General features: G+C 42.0%; 1 protein-coding gene across 2 annotated transcripts in view; it reads right to left on the bottom strand.

Annotated features, from left to right (window-relative positions):
• Positions 1-16,857, bottom strand: part of ADAMTSL1 (ADAMTS like 1) — a 272,535-nt gene that overhangs the window by 97,476 nt on the left and 158,202 nt on the right. For both annotated transcript variants that reach the window (XM_074953445.1, XM_074953446.1), the window contains one exon: positions 11,625-11,754. In XM_074953445.1, the coding sequence (XP_074809546.1) occupies positions 11,625-11,754 (130 nt within the window). The remainder of the gene's footprint in view (positions 1-11,624; positions 11,755-16,857) is intronic.

The following is a 16,857-nucleotide window of genomic DNA, read 5'->3' as shown; positions in this document are numbered from 1 at the left end:
TTGAGGCACTAAGGTATGATGGTGACAAGCATGATAGAAATAGGTAGACAGATTAAGTTAAATAGAGACACCCAACTTGCTGATTCAAATCTAGGCTCTCACCCAAAACAGTAGTGACGGAAAGTCTTTCCCATTAGAAGGCTGTTCAGTGGTATATGTGAAATACAATAAAACCTTGCCTTGCTAACATCTTTCATAAAACATATTCCAAAAGATTTTACATAATTAAATAATACAATAACAAATTAAAATGCAAAATAGGAGCAGCAGGGGAGAGAAATTAGTAGAAATAGGAGCAAAGAAGGAGAACTGGTGAAGGAGAGTTACAGCAAGGCCGTTATTACAGATGACAAGAGCTGCACTTGCACCATCAGAGTGAAGGACTGAGAGACAGCTAGTACAGGATGAATGTAAGGTACAGGAATGACAGAGAAGGGCACAAGGCCTATGAGACAGAGTTGAGGTTTTTAAGATGAAGGGATGGTCTAAATCCAGTTTCCTAGTGGAAAAGTGTCCACACCACAAAACCTATCATCCTCTTGGCATTCTTGTTCAGAGTATAAACAGAAAGGTGACAGATTGAATGGGCAAAGGAACTGTGAAGCACAATACTGTCCTAGAGGTGGTTCCTCTAAGAGTCAGAATGAGGACGTTTGCGTGGTTGCTGTCCACGCTGTATCTGCTTTTTGGATGGAATGTGGATTTCAGCTGCCAAAACTGTCAATCCAATTGATATCCCCCTTGGCAGGGGTCTTTCAGAGACTCCATCTCCTTCTATGGTGGTCAAATAAACCAACACCTTTCCCCTCCACTAAGTTAACTGGAAAAAGTGAAAATGGACAACACAACACCACCCCCGACTTTAAAATGACTATTTGCAAAAGGATCCATTTTTAGTTAACATTAAGGCAGCCAGTAAAAAGTGAATTGACAAAAAGGCTGCCAATACTAGAGAGCAAATGTGTATGAAAGTGTTCAATCGGTGGGGGAGAAGTGCAAGAAACTTATTTCCTTCTCATGGAGAAAAACACGTTTTAGAACCTGCAATGAAATGTTTTTAAAATGAACAATGTACCATGTGTCAGCTTGAATTGTCTGTAAGCTGCATGGAAAAAAAAATCACAAGCAGAGCCTCGACTTCATAACCTGAAAGATCAATATTCATCAACATGAGATTTTATTCCACCATGTAACAAGACACTCATCGAGTCGAAGGATGCCTGTGCTGAAATGGAGTCAGAGAAAAAAGGAAAGAGAGGAGGTGTTACCGAAAAAAATGAACAAAGAAAGTAGATTCACGAATGAAACTGTGTTGGAAAAAGTGGTCTACAGATTGAAGTAACCCCCTGTCTAGTCGCACTTCTGCAACCAGCGCAGATAATGCAACTCTCGGTGACCCTGGCTGGCAGCATTACAGCGATAATATTTGCACTGGGATGAACTGTTCTTGAACTATTTCCCTAGAGTATCAGGCACAAACAGTCTCTCTCTCAATTTCAGGCATGCAGGTCTTTTTGCACATTTTTTCATCATAAAAATATATTTACAGCATTGGAATTCCCAACCTCTGCTTGTATTTGAACTCCCCATCCTGATGCCCCTTTTGCAACATGCTGGTAGTGATGCAGCATAGAGGCTTGTTCCAAAATCGTGTCCAAACCTGGTGTTCTCTCTTTAATTCTCCCTTTGAGATAATGCTGCCATAGCTGGACTAATACTCTGTTTAGTAACCACTTCAGTCTTTTGGAATAGAAATTGATTTTCTTCATCCTGGCATACAGAGATCCAAACACATGCGTGCAGCTGCTCCAGATGCAGAGAGCCAGATTGCAGTCTCAGTTACACCGCTATAAATCTGGAACTAGCTGATGAAGTCAATGGATATATAGCGCTGCAAATGAGATCAGAATCCTGCTCAGAGGGTCTGGAAGCAGCAGCTTTAATGGTATCCAGGATGATGGCAGCTGAAGTATCATTATGAATATGAGTAGACTTATGCTGAGACACTTCTACCAGGTGCCCTGAAATTAGCCTGTTAGGCCTTGCCTACACACAAAATTTGTATTGCTTTAACTATATAGGCATAGTTAAAGTGGTATGATCCAGCTAATGTGTGGATGCAGTTACACTGTATAGAAGTGCCTATTCCCACATGGGACGGGGAATAAGCTATACTGGTATAAGGCACCTTTATACCAGTATAACTGTGTTCACACTAGAGGTTGTACTAGTAGAATAACTATTTCGGTAAAAAAAATTCATATCCCTATCCAACGTATTTATACCAGGCCAAAATTTGTGCATAGACCGCGGGATGTGGTATTATTGTGTCAGTAGAATGGGGGCGGGAGGTGGGGTGTTCCATGGGTGGAACACAAATTTAGGTGTCGACTCCTGCCAACAAAACTCTGTAGCGTAGACCAGGCTTTTAGAGAATTAGATGGTTCAAGTGATTGTAATGAAATATAAATTCTTCACCTCTATGTAAGTGGTTCAAATATCTCTCAAGGGTGTTAATAACCAGAAGTTGTAAACATCTGCTGCTATTCAGAGGTTTGTAAGAAGTGAGTTTGTCTTAGTCCTGTCCCTACTGGCAACAGCGCACATGACAAAATCTACTACTACAGTTGAACCTTTAGGTTAGCAGAGAGGCCAAGGACTTCATGAGAATGGAGCTTAAGGAGCTACATCCTCATCCTCAAAGAAAGTTTGATGGACACGTGTGGGGAAGTAATCCTGCTACTCCCACGCTGCACCTACTTTGTGGATACAGAGCACTTTGTTTTATCAATCTGGCACTTTTCGTGGGAACGTACTTCACTCCAGATTCAGTTACAAATGAAAATCAACCTGTTTCCTCCCTTTATTTGATGAATAAATGTGACTGACTGAATTAATTATACAATTCCTTTAGAGTATGTCAGGTTTGCTTTTATTTGTTCTTCTAATAGAAGCTGCCTGTTTTCATTAGTAAATCTTTATTGATTCCACAAATATCAGACACTCCTCAATTTACTACAGTAACAAGATGCTTTAACAGAGTTGTGATTGGAAGATAACATGATGCCAAGATACCCTACTTCATGTTAGGCCTCACAGAGGCATACTGATGGGTTTTTTAAAAAATTAAAACTGGGAGATCATGCAAGGTATTTTGCAGGATAACACAATAAATCTGAAATTAACAAAGGCCATTGTTGTGCAATGTATTGGACTTAAGCAATTTTATTTTTGGCAGACTCCCTCTTTAGAGCCACAGTTGGGAAATCATTCCTTTTGTAGTCAAAAATGTGAATTCCTTCTGCTGAGGCAATTAAGAGGAGACCAAGAATAAGAAGTAAAAGTAGAAAATGGGAAATGGAGAGCACATGTCTTTCAAATATTGAAAAATATTATATGGCAGCAAGTATTCGGTTCTGATTAGAGTGGGCACTAGAAAAGAGAGAGGTGGAGGTAAATAGACTGCAGCAAGCTGCCTGCAACCAGGAAATCAACAGTGCCAGGAAAAGGCAAATGAGAAATTTTCCTCTACATGGCTTACAAAGACCCTATCACAGTGTAAGCACAAACTCATCACAAACTATGCTATGAGGAAAAGTATCAAATTATACTCCAGTTTGGGGATGTACTAACATGGCTGTCAGTGCCAAGATTTGTGACCATGAGATCTGTGCAGAGAAAGGCATCTATCTAACTATCTGGTTCTCTGACTGAGAAGAGTGATCTGATGTCCTTAGAAGTAAGAGGGAAATGTGGAATGTCCAGAAGTCATTTTCAAAGATTACTTAAAGATGTGCTCTAATATTTCACAAACTTATTGGACTATGAATTGAACACGAGCTGAAGTGAAGGAGAACATCCATGGGTAAAAACCTATTTTATTAAAGAACCAAAATGGCTGAGGAAAAGATGACTATTAATCTAGAGGATTTGGACTGAGGAAAAAACAACTGCAAGGGAGTTTCTAAAGCTGTTTTATTCAAACAGACAATTTGGAAGTTGTTACATGATTGATGTGTAACCTGACTCTTGGTAGGTATCTTAGTGCTGGAAATGAAGTCTCTCTCTGGGCATGATTGGGTAGGCGTACTGGGACTGCTACAGAATAAGATGTACAGGAGTACACATTTGATATTGAATCAGAACTGATGGCTATGAAGCTAACAACATATCCAAGGATAGCTGGGAAGGTAAATTTAAAAAATGAGCAGCTTTCGGCATGGCAGTCGCTTGATATCTTTCGGACAGCCACTTAACAGGATGGTACCCTTGAAAACAGAAGGGTTAACAATGCTTGCAGAGATTACAGAGAAGATAAATGGTTCTCCAGGTCACAGATTTATAGATTTTAAGGCCAAAAAAGATCATTAGGATGATTTAGTTTGACCTCCTGCATAGCAAAGGCCATAGATCCTCACCAAGTGATTCCTGCACAATGCCCAGAACTTCTGGTTGAACTGGAACATGTTTTAGAAGACAGCCAATCTTGACTTCAAGTGAGGGAGCGTGCACCACAGAGGTGCTGCAACTAGGAGTGCTACTGCACCCCCTGGCTTGAAGTCGTTTCCATCATACACAGGGTTTACAGGTTGGTTCCATGGCTCTCAGCATCCTCGCTCTACAAGTTGTTCCAGCACCCTGGTGCACTACATCCCTTAGTATGTTGTTTCAATGGTTAATTACCACCCACCCCTACTAGGCAATAGCACAGAGAGACAGTGAAGACTGGCAATGCATGATATAACTCAGGCTTTTTCTGAGAAATGGCTGTAATGAGAATAAGAACAGGTATTTCCTGCCAGTGGCGCTGTATTGTAATATCAATATACCAGCGATAACACAACAAGAAATCACAAGTCACAATTGTTTTTCAAGGAACAGACTGAGAGGCTTCAATTCAGCCTGGCTGTGTAGGATGGGCAGACTTCTTATGGTCTCCCCCACACACTGAGCACCTGTGTATGGGTCAGAGGAAGTACCTCAGGGTTTGACCCTTAGTACATGCTTAATTCATTTCAGTGTCTAGGTGGAATTCACTTATAGTAGGCTTGACCCACAAACAATCTGACTCCTCCTGATCCCCAAACAAGTAAAAAAATTAATTATTTTTCCTCCTGCATAGCTTGAATTCAATTGGGAAATGAGAAAGAACAAAACAGGGAAAAAATACAGCATCCAGAAGAGAAAACAATACATTCAAATGTGTCCTATGTTATACAAAAATAGAACAGGCAGCATCAGAGGAAAAAGAAAAAAGGAGGTGGTCGCTGAACATTGAGTGGGTGCCCAGCCTGGCTTATGGTGCCTTGACACCTCAGCCATGTACTGGGTCCATCAATTTGCTCTTACAGTCCCTTCTCTGTTCTCATTAGAGCTACAGGCTTGAGAAAGAGGAGGTAGGGAGAGGTGGGAAGGAAAAGCTTGTGTTATTCCTGGAACTGTGCACTTTTTCTTCACTGTTTATCTGTTCTGTACCATTCAGCTGTTCTTTGTTGCACAAGAATAAAAGTTTAGTTCTGAAAGTATGTGAGAACAAAGCTGCAAAAATTGCCTATAATTTCCTTCTTTTTCAGCCATCTGGCTTTCATTGCTTTGCTTCTCTCCCCTCCTCCACGCACGTTTACCAAATCTTTTCAACATGCAGTGACCAAGCTATTAAGAAGTTATAATTAAGAACACAGCCATGGCACACTCTTTCTTCCTTTTGGTAGTGTTCAATGGTTTATCATGAGCCTTTCATGCCATTGCAGTTATAACCCAGGGTGATTACATCTGATTAAATGATGACTGCCTTTGTATTTTGGGTTGGGGAAGGAAATGTTTTTAGACATGGGTCAATTTTGCTGTCAAAAAGAGTGAAGACATCATTGGAAATTAATTATTCAGACTATTTTTAGAACAATTTAAAATACAAACACAGCAATCAGAAGAAATGTGTGTTTTTATCTCTCAAAGAAATCGCCCTCCCAGTGGAGTCGGGGGAAAGCTTTATTTTTAATTGATGAGCTATTCTGAGTCTACTACTGTGTAGATCTAGTCTATCAATTGCTTACAGCTTGATTCTGCGCACCTGTTACACCTGATTTACACTGATGTGAGATCAGAATTATGACCTGGGTATCTCTCTGTTGTGTGCACTCAGAAATAACAAGTAAGGATACCGAAGGATAGAGCATTCTATTCTGTTAATTTCTAATGTACCAAAAACCACAGTATTGAGGCACCAATTTCAAAAATAAGAACTGCCAGTGTCCTCTACATTCCACCGTTCCTTGTTTCAACAGCTATTATTTACGGGGAGGTTTTGTTTAGCTGTATCCAAGAGAAAAGTCATTGGGCTTTTCTTCTGCCATTTTTCTTGAAGGAAAAACTTCCTCACAACAAAATCCAAAACCATGGGACACTCAGCTGCTTTGAGGTTTGAACAAGGAAACAAAACCAGCCAACTTTTGTGTTTAACGTCTCTGGGCTCTGAAAATCTTCTGTCTAAACTCAAAGCATAACTTTTTGTTGACTCCATATAGCTGTGAATTTTTGAAAACTTGAGTTTTGTGGTTTGGTTTTGGTTTCTCACCAATAGATGTATTTACAGTGTAAAGGTTCTAAGATAGCAGGCCAGATTTACAAAGACCTTTAGGCACCTAAAATGCAGGTAGGTGCCTAGCGGTATTTACAAAAGCGGCTAAAGCAGGGTAGGTGCCTCATTCTATTGGAAGTTAGGGGCCTAACTCACTTAGGTGCTCTTATAAATCCCATAAGTCTGCAGTCCTTCAGCCTACTCCCCTTATCCTGACTTAGAGGGAGAAAAGTTGTTACACTGTAAAGATCCCTTCTCCCTGGGCTATCTCAAATGCCCAAGAAAAATGATGGAATAAAATGATGGAATAACAAATAGAGTGAAAGCCGTTCTTTTCAATTCCTCCTGTGGTAAGTAATTTTCTGCTTTGAAAGGGTCTTCTTAAAAAAATGGCCAATTATAAAAAATCTTGCTAGAATGCAATTGTCCACTGCTCTTGCACTTACAGTATGTAACAAATAAAGCTGGTTGTTGCCCAGGAAAAGCTTGTTTTTAAGCCTTATGCCTAGCTGGGATAGCCCTTTGAGAAGCTATGGAGATTGCCATCGGTAACCCGAGAGTGTCTGTAGCAGAGGTAAAGCCCTTAAGCCTACAAATGTTCTCACTCTTAAACCAACAGGAAGTTCTTAAAGTGGATTAGACTCAAAATGTAACCATGTTTTGTCCCTTTGCTGGATGAATCTCCACTGAAGCAGTTTCCCCTGACTGCCTAAATAAAAAGGGAGGGAATTCTCATTTTATAGGGCAGGGATCCCTCAGAATTTTTCACAGTGTGAACTACAGTCCAGTATCTTAAGGGCCACCTGCCACCCCGTTTGCTATGTCCAGTGGACTCCCTCTCTTCCTATTCACAATAAACACAACTACAGCAGTCACTTACATGGCACAGTCATATTAGGAAAGCATTTAATATATTTTTAGCTTCTTTCAATGTAGTTTAGCAGCTGGAAACAAGGAGGAAGAGCCAGCACCAGAAGACGAGCCAGCTCTGCCCATAATTCATCAGCAAGAATACTGGGAATCATTATGGATTTCAGTTTGGGAACCTCTGTCGCAGAGGCCTCAAAGCACTAGAGGTGAAATCCTGTCCCCAGTGAGGTCAATAGGAATGTTCCCATTGACTTCAGTGGGGCCAGGATTTTACTCTAGATTGCCACCAGAACTCCTGCATCAAGATTTCTTGAGTTCAGATTCTGAAGGATCTTTCATTAGGATGATAGGATTAAAAAACAAACAAACCTTTCTGATGTCATCTGTGCCCCTTTGGAGGCTGCGGACTGTTGTTATACTATTACTTGGTAATTTATATTTATATAATGCCATTAGTGTAATGGCACTTTGTAAGCTTCTAGGAAACAAGGCTCCTGTCCTAAGGAACATAAGGTCTGATTCTCATTTACACAGTAAATGTAATTTATGCCTACCTTAAGGCCCCTTTACATTGCCAGAATTGAGTTCAGAAGCCCTAGCCCAAAAGAGAATCAGTCCCTTACCATCTAACCTAGATATACTTATCCAATTGAGCTATGCCACTACATCGACCACAACTGCTGTGGATCTGTCTTATTATACATACCACAACAGGTGATAGTTCAACTCCAAAGCAGTGCTGATAGCAAGAGAGAGGAGATCAGTGTTGGAAACTTTCATGAAATCGTGTGTTAAGGGGGGATTTCAAAGGAGAAAGGAAGGTTGATTGGTGCATGGGGAGTGGGAGGCTGCCCCAAACCAGGAGGCAGTATAAAAAGTTACGAAGCCAAGAGTGCAAGGTGGAAGGTAGGCTGGAGAAATGCACAGGGAAGGAGGGTGGGGAGAACATTTAGGAGGAAATGCGAAGAGAGACATAGGTGTGAGCAGGTTGGACCTACATACTTCCCCTTTTCCCACTCCCATCCTGACTTTCCATCAAAGGAGAGTTAGATATGGCTATGTCTGGAGACCCTATAAATCTGTTTCTTGTGTTCACCAAGAGGTGTCACTACAGAGTGACACACTCTCCCCACTGAGGAGATGAACCGGCTGCCTCCCCAATATTTCCAGCCGCTGCTGACAAGCAAGCAGAACAGAATCTGAATCCTCTGCATACAACTGACCACACACAGAGCAGCCACTAAGGCCAGATCCATTATTAATTATTATTATTATTATATTATATTATTATTATGTGTCTATTGGTAGTACCTAGAAGTCTGTCATGGGCCAGAACCACACTGTGCTAAGCATTTACAAACAGAACAAAAAGACAGCTACTGTCCCCAAGAGCTTACTGAAATTCTTGTTTTGTCTGGATTTTTAAATAATATTGAAAAACCCCACCCTTTATATAATTCAGGCAAATTCTTCAGTGTACACATACCCTCCCACCAGCCGGAAGGCCATTTGGTGGGTCAGATCATCAGCACATCTGGACCAGTATCTCAGTCTATCATATCATCACTAAAAGGAACACCAAAAAGGGAATAACTCTAGATGAGCCTCTCCAAATTATGTTTACTTGTCTATTTCATACTGCCAGCTATATTCCAAAAAGGGTAGTGCTTTCCACCCACATAGCCAGCTGTCGTCATCTAGAAGGGAGGAGAATCAAACTCAGATCCTGCTGGCCTAGGGCATGCTCCAGGCCTCTCAATCAATGGGTATGCCTATTCTCCATGCTAGTCTTGGTAGGTGGGTTAGCTGTTTTCTCTCTCTCTCTGTACTTAAAACAGGAACTCTCCAGCAGTGAATTCTGTCTCCATTAAGGTAAGGGTAAATGTGTGATACCTATGGACAGATATACTACCGCTTCTTAACATTTATATAATGTTTTCCATCGTCACAGTGCTGAATCAGCATTAACAAATGTGTGTGCGCTGTTTATACATCAAGACATGCAGGCTGAATAATAGAACGTAACTGCTCAAGAGTGCAATATTCTGCTTATAAAATAGTTCTTGTACCGTTTTGGAAAAGCGGTTCAGCCCATTTGGCTCTCACTATTGCACAACTCAGAATCTTCATCATCCAACCAAACTATATCCAGTCCAAATATCTTTATTATTCTTGGACACTGGACACACTTGATTTCTAACTTTAACCTCACAGTGCACCCTAAATCTACTGATATACCAGCATAACCATACACCCCTGAGTATACTACTCACACATTTAGTACCATAAATGTGCATACATAAAGGCTAAGAGCTTCTCATTTGCACCAGTGCCCATTTTATACCACTCTATCAATGTAAAGGGGCATTAAAGTGGACTTATGTTTAAACCCATTTTAAGGTCCTTTACATTGCCAGAGCAGTGTAAAGGGGCCTTGATGTAAAAAGAATCAGGCCCTAAATAATTAAACACATATATAGTACATTCACATACATAATATGGAATAATTACTTACAGACCTGGAAAGGCCTAATCACATCTAAACAAAGCCCTAAGAATCTTTTAAAAGCCATTTTGCTTCATGAGTGACATAGATATGACGCCCTGCCTTTTTCCTGGAAATGGGGAAGTCTGCTATCTTTAGGGTGAGGGTTTTCCACAGCATCCTCCACCATAGCATCTAAGCATTGGGAGGAATAGGTTCTGGAGGACTTTTGAGGGCAAGGTGTATTGAGAGGAAGGAGGGCGGCCAATATGGGCATCCAAAAGCTTCAGGTAAGTTTGGCTAAAGTTCAGACAAACAAACAAACATTTGGATGCTTATCTGATTTGAATGTATGAGCCTTCTGAGATATGCCCCTCCATTTTAGCACAGCTCTGTAACTCTAAGGGGTTGTCTACATTACCCGCAGGATCGATGGGAAAGAAATCGACCGCCGAGCACTCTCCTGTCGACTCTAGTACTCCACCAGGACAAGAGGTGTAGGCGGAGTCAACGGGGGAGTGTCAGCTGTCAACTCACCGCAGTGAAGACACCACAGTAAGTAGATCTAAGTACGTCGACTTCAGCTATGTTATCCCCCCCGTGTAGACCAGGCCTAAGCAAAATAATACTATAAACTGAAAAGGTTATAACACATTACATTGTGGGTGTTGTGGTGTGTGTGTTGTGCGCATGTGTGTATTGCAGATATTGTTTAAATAGCTTACACTGAAATCACCTCATGCTAGTATATTTGATTTGCTTCTTCTGTGGTATCTTTAAATCCCATTGAAAAATCTTCAAGTAAGCTCATGCTCTTGACCCTTCCATCACTATGGTACACAGCTAATCATTTTTAAAGCCAGTAGGGACCATTAGGTCATCTAGTCTGACCTCTTGTATAACAAAGGCCATAGACTTTCATCCAGTTAAATTCTCTTTCTTCACTTTACAACAATTAAGAAGAATCATGTGGGATTGAAACAAAACATTTGTTTAGTCCAATTCACTGAATTTATGAGGTGCCATTGGGCTAAAAACCTCAGGCCCTGATACTGTTCTTAGTTATACTCATATACACATAGAATTCCAGTGAAGTCCAGGTTCAAACCAGCAAATCTGGCCCCAAATGTCCTAATTTCACAGACATTTAAAACAGTTTTAAGTGGGAGTTTGGGACACTGCAAACTAGTTTCAGACATCAAATAACAGTAACAACAATAATAATTTCATAATACAAGAACAAGGGGCCACCAAATGAAATTAATAGGTAGCAGGTTTAAAACAAACACAAGAAAGTATTTTTTCATGCAACGCACTGTCAATCTCTGGAACTCCTTGCCAGAGGGTGTTGTGAAAGCCAATATTATAACGGGGTTCAAAAGGGAGCTAGATAGATTCATGGAAGATAGGTCCATCAATGGCTATTAGCCAGGATGGGCAGGGATGGTGTCCCTAGCCTCTGTTTGCCAGAAGCTGGGATTGGGTGACAGGGCATGGATCACTTGATGATAACCTGTCTGTTCATTCCCTTTGGGGCACCTGTCATTGGCCACTGTCAAAGGACAGGATACTGGGCTTCAGGGACCTTTGGTCTGACCCAGTATGGCCACGCTTATGTTTTATATTAACTCTTCCTCTCCTGCATGCACAGGAAATCATGTGCTGCTGAAGGTAAGGATGTAAGCTGCCTACCTTGGGGGGCAGGGCTCCAGATTACAGGCTTTCAGTAGCTGTGGAGGACGGCGGCTGGTCACACACAGAGTTTCGTCTGCAATCTCTCTTGTCTGTTTGTTCAAGCACGTCACGACAGCCTCTTGGACACCTGCATACAACATTCCAGTCAGGACTCAATGCACAGAACCCAAGGGGTGATGAAGTGCAGACATGGCACCAGCAGGGGTCCTGCTAAATTGCTGTGGGGGCCTCTGCACATCAGAAAATACAGTTTGATACTCAGGACCATCAGTGGAGTCAGTTCAGACATTGTTACCAAACCTGCAGCTGAGGGCAAAGGGAGGGGCTCCCAACCCGGATGAGCAGGCTGACATGCTACTGTGAGGTTTTGCTGCTCATGCTTTACAGCCATGTAGTGTGCAGGGCGAGGTGTTCCATGCTGATTGGCAGCTCAATGAGGACACTAACATGAGCACCTAAAGGCTAGGAATGCCTCTCCTGGCATGTTGGCCCTGAAAGACTGGGGTGAATCACAGGCTTCCACTCCCTTCTGTTTTAACAGGAAACCTCCACCTACAATTCCTGTAACTCTCCAGAAACAGACACGCCTCTGGCCACATTCACCATTGCCTCTCCTTTCCTCCTGTTCCCCACCTACCTGAAGGTAGGGTGACCAGATGGCCTGATTCTGTAGGGATAGTCCTGGTATTCGGGGCTTTGCCTTATATAGTTACCTGTTACCCTCCACCCTGGTCATGATTTTTCACACTTGCTATCTGGTCACTCTACATGAAGTTCCAATTAAATAACTAAAAAGGAGGCCCCAGCTTTGTTTCAATCAGCCATTGTTGTCAATCTCATAAAACAACTTTATTAGGGTGACAAATTCCTTGGTCCCGCACCTTCCGCAAGTGTCACTGAAACAAGCAGAAGCACAAAACAAATGTCCTTCTGACACTGAAACAATGAATGCAACCAGACTGCATACCAGCCAAGGCAGCGATCTGATCATTCAATTAAGAGGGGGTGTGGTGTTAAAGATGGCCCATTTACATGTTCTATTTTAAGCAGCAACAGGATTGTTCTAGGTGCAGAAAAAAAAGTGATGTGATAATATTCAACATTTGTGAACAATAGCTGTTGTCAGACTGCCGCATCCAGACACTAGAGCTCTAACTTGCACTCCCCTAAATCTAATCCTTATTGAGGTTACAGTGACAAACCATCCCGATGTGTAGAAAGAATAGTAAATATGGCAGGCGACCAGCTTGGCTTAACAGTGAAATCCTTGCTGATCTTAAACACAAAAAAGAAGCTTACAAGAAGTGGAAGATTGGACAAATGACCAGGGAAGAGTATAAAAATATTGCTCGGGCATGCAGGAGTGAAATCAGGAAGGCCAAATCACACCTGGAGTTGAAGCTAGCAAGAGATGTTAAGAGTAACAAGAAGGGTTTCTTCAGGTATGTTAGCAACAAGAAGAAAGCCAAGGAAAGCGTGGGCCCCTTACTGAATGAGGGAGGCAACCCAGTGACAGAGGATGTGGAAAAAGCTAATGTACTCAATGCTTTTTTTGCCTCTGTCTTCACGAACAAGGTCAGCTCCCAGACTACTGCACTGGGCAGCACAGCATGGGGAGGAGGTGACCAGCCCTCTGTGGAGAAAGAAGTGGTTCGGAACTATTTAGAAAAGCTGGATGAGCACAAGTCCATGGGGCCGGATGCACTGCATCCGAGAGCACTAAAGGAGTTGGCGGATGTGATTGCAGAGCCATTGTCCATTATCTTTGAAAACTCATGGTGATCGGGGGAAGTCCCGGACGACTGGAAAAAGGCTAATGTAGTGCCCATCTTTAAAAAAGGGAAGAAGGAGGATCCTGGGAACTACAGGCCAGTCAGCCTCACCTCAGTCCCTGGAAAAATCATGGAGCAGGTCCTCAAGGAATCAATTCTGAAGCACTTAGAGGAGAGGAAAGTGATCAGGAACAGTTAGCATGGATTCACCAAGGGCAAGTCATGCCTGACTAATCTAATTGCCTTCTATGACGAGATAACTGGCTCTGTGGATGAGGGGAAAGCAGTGGACGTGTTATTCCTTGACTTTAGCAAAGTTTCTGACACCGTCTCCCACAGTATTCTTGCCAGTAAGTTAAAGAAGTATGGGCTGGATGAATGGACGATAAGGTGGACAGAAAGCTGGCTAGATTGTCGGGCTCAACAGGTAGTGATCAATGGCTCCATGTCTAGTTGGCAGACGGTATCAAGTGGAGTGCCCCAAGGGTCGGTCCTGGGGCCGGTTTTGTTCAATGTCTTCATAAATGATCTGGAGGATGCTGTGGATTGCACCCTCAGCAAGTTTGCAGATGACACTAAACTGGGAGGAGAGGTAGATACGCTGGAGGGTAGGGATAGGATACAGAGGGACCTAGACAAATTAGAGGATTGGGCCAAAAGAAATCTGATGAGGTTCAACAAGGACAAGTGCAGAGGCCTGCACTTAGGACGGAAGAATCCCATGCACCGCTACAGACTAGGGACCGAATGGCTCGGCAGCAGTTCTGCAGAAAAGGACCTAGGGGTTACAGTGGACGAGAAGCTGGATATGAGTCAATAGTATGCCCTTGTTGCCAAGAAGGCCAATGGCATTTTGGGCTGTATAAGTAGGGGCATTGCCAGCAGATCGAGGGATGTGATCGTTCCCCTCTATTCGACTTTGGTGAGGCCTCATCTGGAGTACTGTGTCCAGTTTTGGGCCCCACACTACAAGAAGGATGTAGAAAAATTGGAAAGAGTCCAGCGGAGGGGAACAAAAATGATTAGGGGACTGGAACACATGATTTATGAGGAGAGGCTGAGGGAACTGGGATTGTTTAGTCTGCGGAAGAGAAGAATGAGGGGGGATTTGATAGCTGCTTTCAAATACCTGAAAGGGGGTTCCAAAGAGGATGGATCTAGACTGTTCTCAGTGGTAGCTGATGACAGAACAAGGAGTAATGGTCTCAAGTTGCAGTGGGGAGGTTTAGGTTGGATATTAGGACAAACTTTTTCACTAGGAGGGTGGTGAAACACTGGAATGTGTTACCTAGGGAGGTGGTGGAATCTCCTTCCTTAGATATTTTTAAGGTCAGGCTTGACAAAGCCCTGGCTGGGATGATTTAGTTGGGGATTGGTCCTGCTTTGAGCAGGGGGTTGGACTAGATGACCTCCTGAGGTCCCTTCCAACCCTGATATTCTATGATTCTATTCTATGATTCTAATCTGGACACTGGTCATGCAGGGGAGTAAGGCACCTTTGAGAGTTGGAGGCAGGGAACAGAGCAGGAGCAGCTGTGGGAACTAAAAAGGAAGAAGTATAGTCTTGTGATTAAGGTGATGGACTGGAACTCAGGAGTAGAATTCGGTGAATAAAGCATTTTTGATGTTGCTGGACATTTCAAAGAATCAAAATAAATTTGTTTTGGATCAGACTGAAAATGATTTGTTTTTTTGGCAACTGAAAAGTTAAAAAAAATGGTGGGGCAAACAAAACGTTTTGTTTTGCTTCCGACCATTTAAAAACTTTTTTTTTTTTTTTTTTTTTTTACAATTTTTAAAAATGAAATGGAAATTTTGAAACAAGTAGTTTCAAACAGAAAAATCAAAATATCTATTTTTGAGGGTTTTTTCCAAATTGAAAAATTCTGTGAAATTTACATAAACTCACTAAATGTTTTGGTGTCACCAAATCTGCATTTTTCACCTAAACATATTTTTGGATGAAAAATTTCACCCAGGTCTACTCAGGAGATCTAAGTTCTGTTCCCAGTTCTGCCAGCTTCTGACTGTGCTTTTAGGCATGACAGTTTCTCTCTGTCTCCCATTACCCAAGTGTAAAATGGGGATATTAGTACTTCCCTGTCTCACAAGGATGTAGTGAGGTTAAATTAATTAATGTATGTGAAGTGCTCAGATATTGCTGTGATAAGCACCAGAGAAAAACCTACATTTAAGAAAAATCCATGTAAACTAATTTACTCTTTGAGCCCCTTGAACTGGTCCAATACAAGGATTCATGTAAGTTCATGATTTGCCTATGCTACCTAGATAACCCAACCTTCAGTAATTCAAGGGAAATCTGAGCACACTTTCTATAATCATGACTTCACTTAACTGGGAAAAGTTTAACTAGACTTGTCCTTGAATAACTGGTCCACCATCACCACAACAGTAATCTGTTTTCCAAAACACCCCAACCCCTCTGAAGATGACAACGTTCACAAAAAAGTGTTTGACAGGCTGGAGTAACTATGGGAAAGCAGCCAGAATAATATTGCTGTGTGTATAAACAGAACCTGCAATACGCTGTATTATTTTTGAAGCTAAAACCGATGCCACTAGGAAAAAAACAGCACAATATTATTCACCAATATGCAACAACTTACAGTAGTGCTTCTGGAGTGCAGTTTGTTCAAAGTCATAGATCTTCCTATTCATGGATCTATTGGTCTTGCTTCTCTGTCCTCTGCCCCCAACATACACTGCAGGCTAGGGTGGTGATAGCCTCATAAAGCACAGCTCCATAGTATGCAAGGGATATAGACATGAGTGGGCTGCTAGAGTGCTGCACATGCCTATTCCAGGTGTGCACAGGACTCCAGGAGCTACGTCATTCCCAGGTGTTCAGGTTGCAGCCACAGAGAGTCAGAGTAAGGGGAGAGGGAAGGGAATCCACCTCTTACTGAATATTTACATCACGTGGGACACTACTGAAATCCCCAAAGTCAGCCAATATCATTGTGGGGTTTTCCCCCCTACCAGATGGCCCAGAGAATGGTATTTATAAACACAATATTTTGTTAGACACTTAGAATAGCCCCCAAAGATGGTTCTATTTGATTTTTAAAAATAAAACAATAGAGTATTTGAGAGAGTAAAACAAATGTCAGTGATTTATGTGTATGAAGGGAAACCAAACAAATTCCCTACATGTTCCCTACCTTTAAATGTTCAATAACTTTCTAACCAGGTCACTTTTCTGCTGAATGCATTATTATATGCTCTAAAGGGAACACTGTTTTGACCATCCAAGGGTCTTACAAATATTGGCTGAATAGTAGAGTAAAGCATCATTGTGCTCAGGACATTGGGCAGTCCTTTGGGGTGGTTTCTTGTACAGACTTAACTGTACAGAGTGTGTTACGTGAAAACAACAATCAAGGTGAGAAGGGGCTGCCAATCAATGCGGATGGAAACCAAAGAAAATGGTTTCTACC

The sequence above is a fragment of the Natator depressus genome, chromosome 5, assembly GCF_965152275.1.
Source record: "Natator depressus isolate rNatDep1 chromosome 5, rNatDep2.hap1, whole genome shotgun sequence".
NCBI lineage: Eukaryota > Metazoa > Chordata > Testudines > Cheloniidae > Natator > Natator depressus.
The sequence above is the reverse complement of the archived record's forward strand: the minus strand, read 5'-3'. Positions and strand labels throughout refer to the sequence as shown.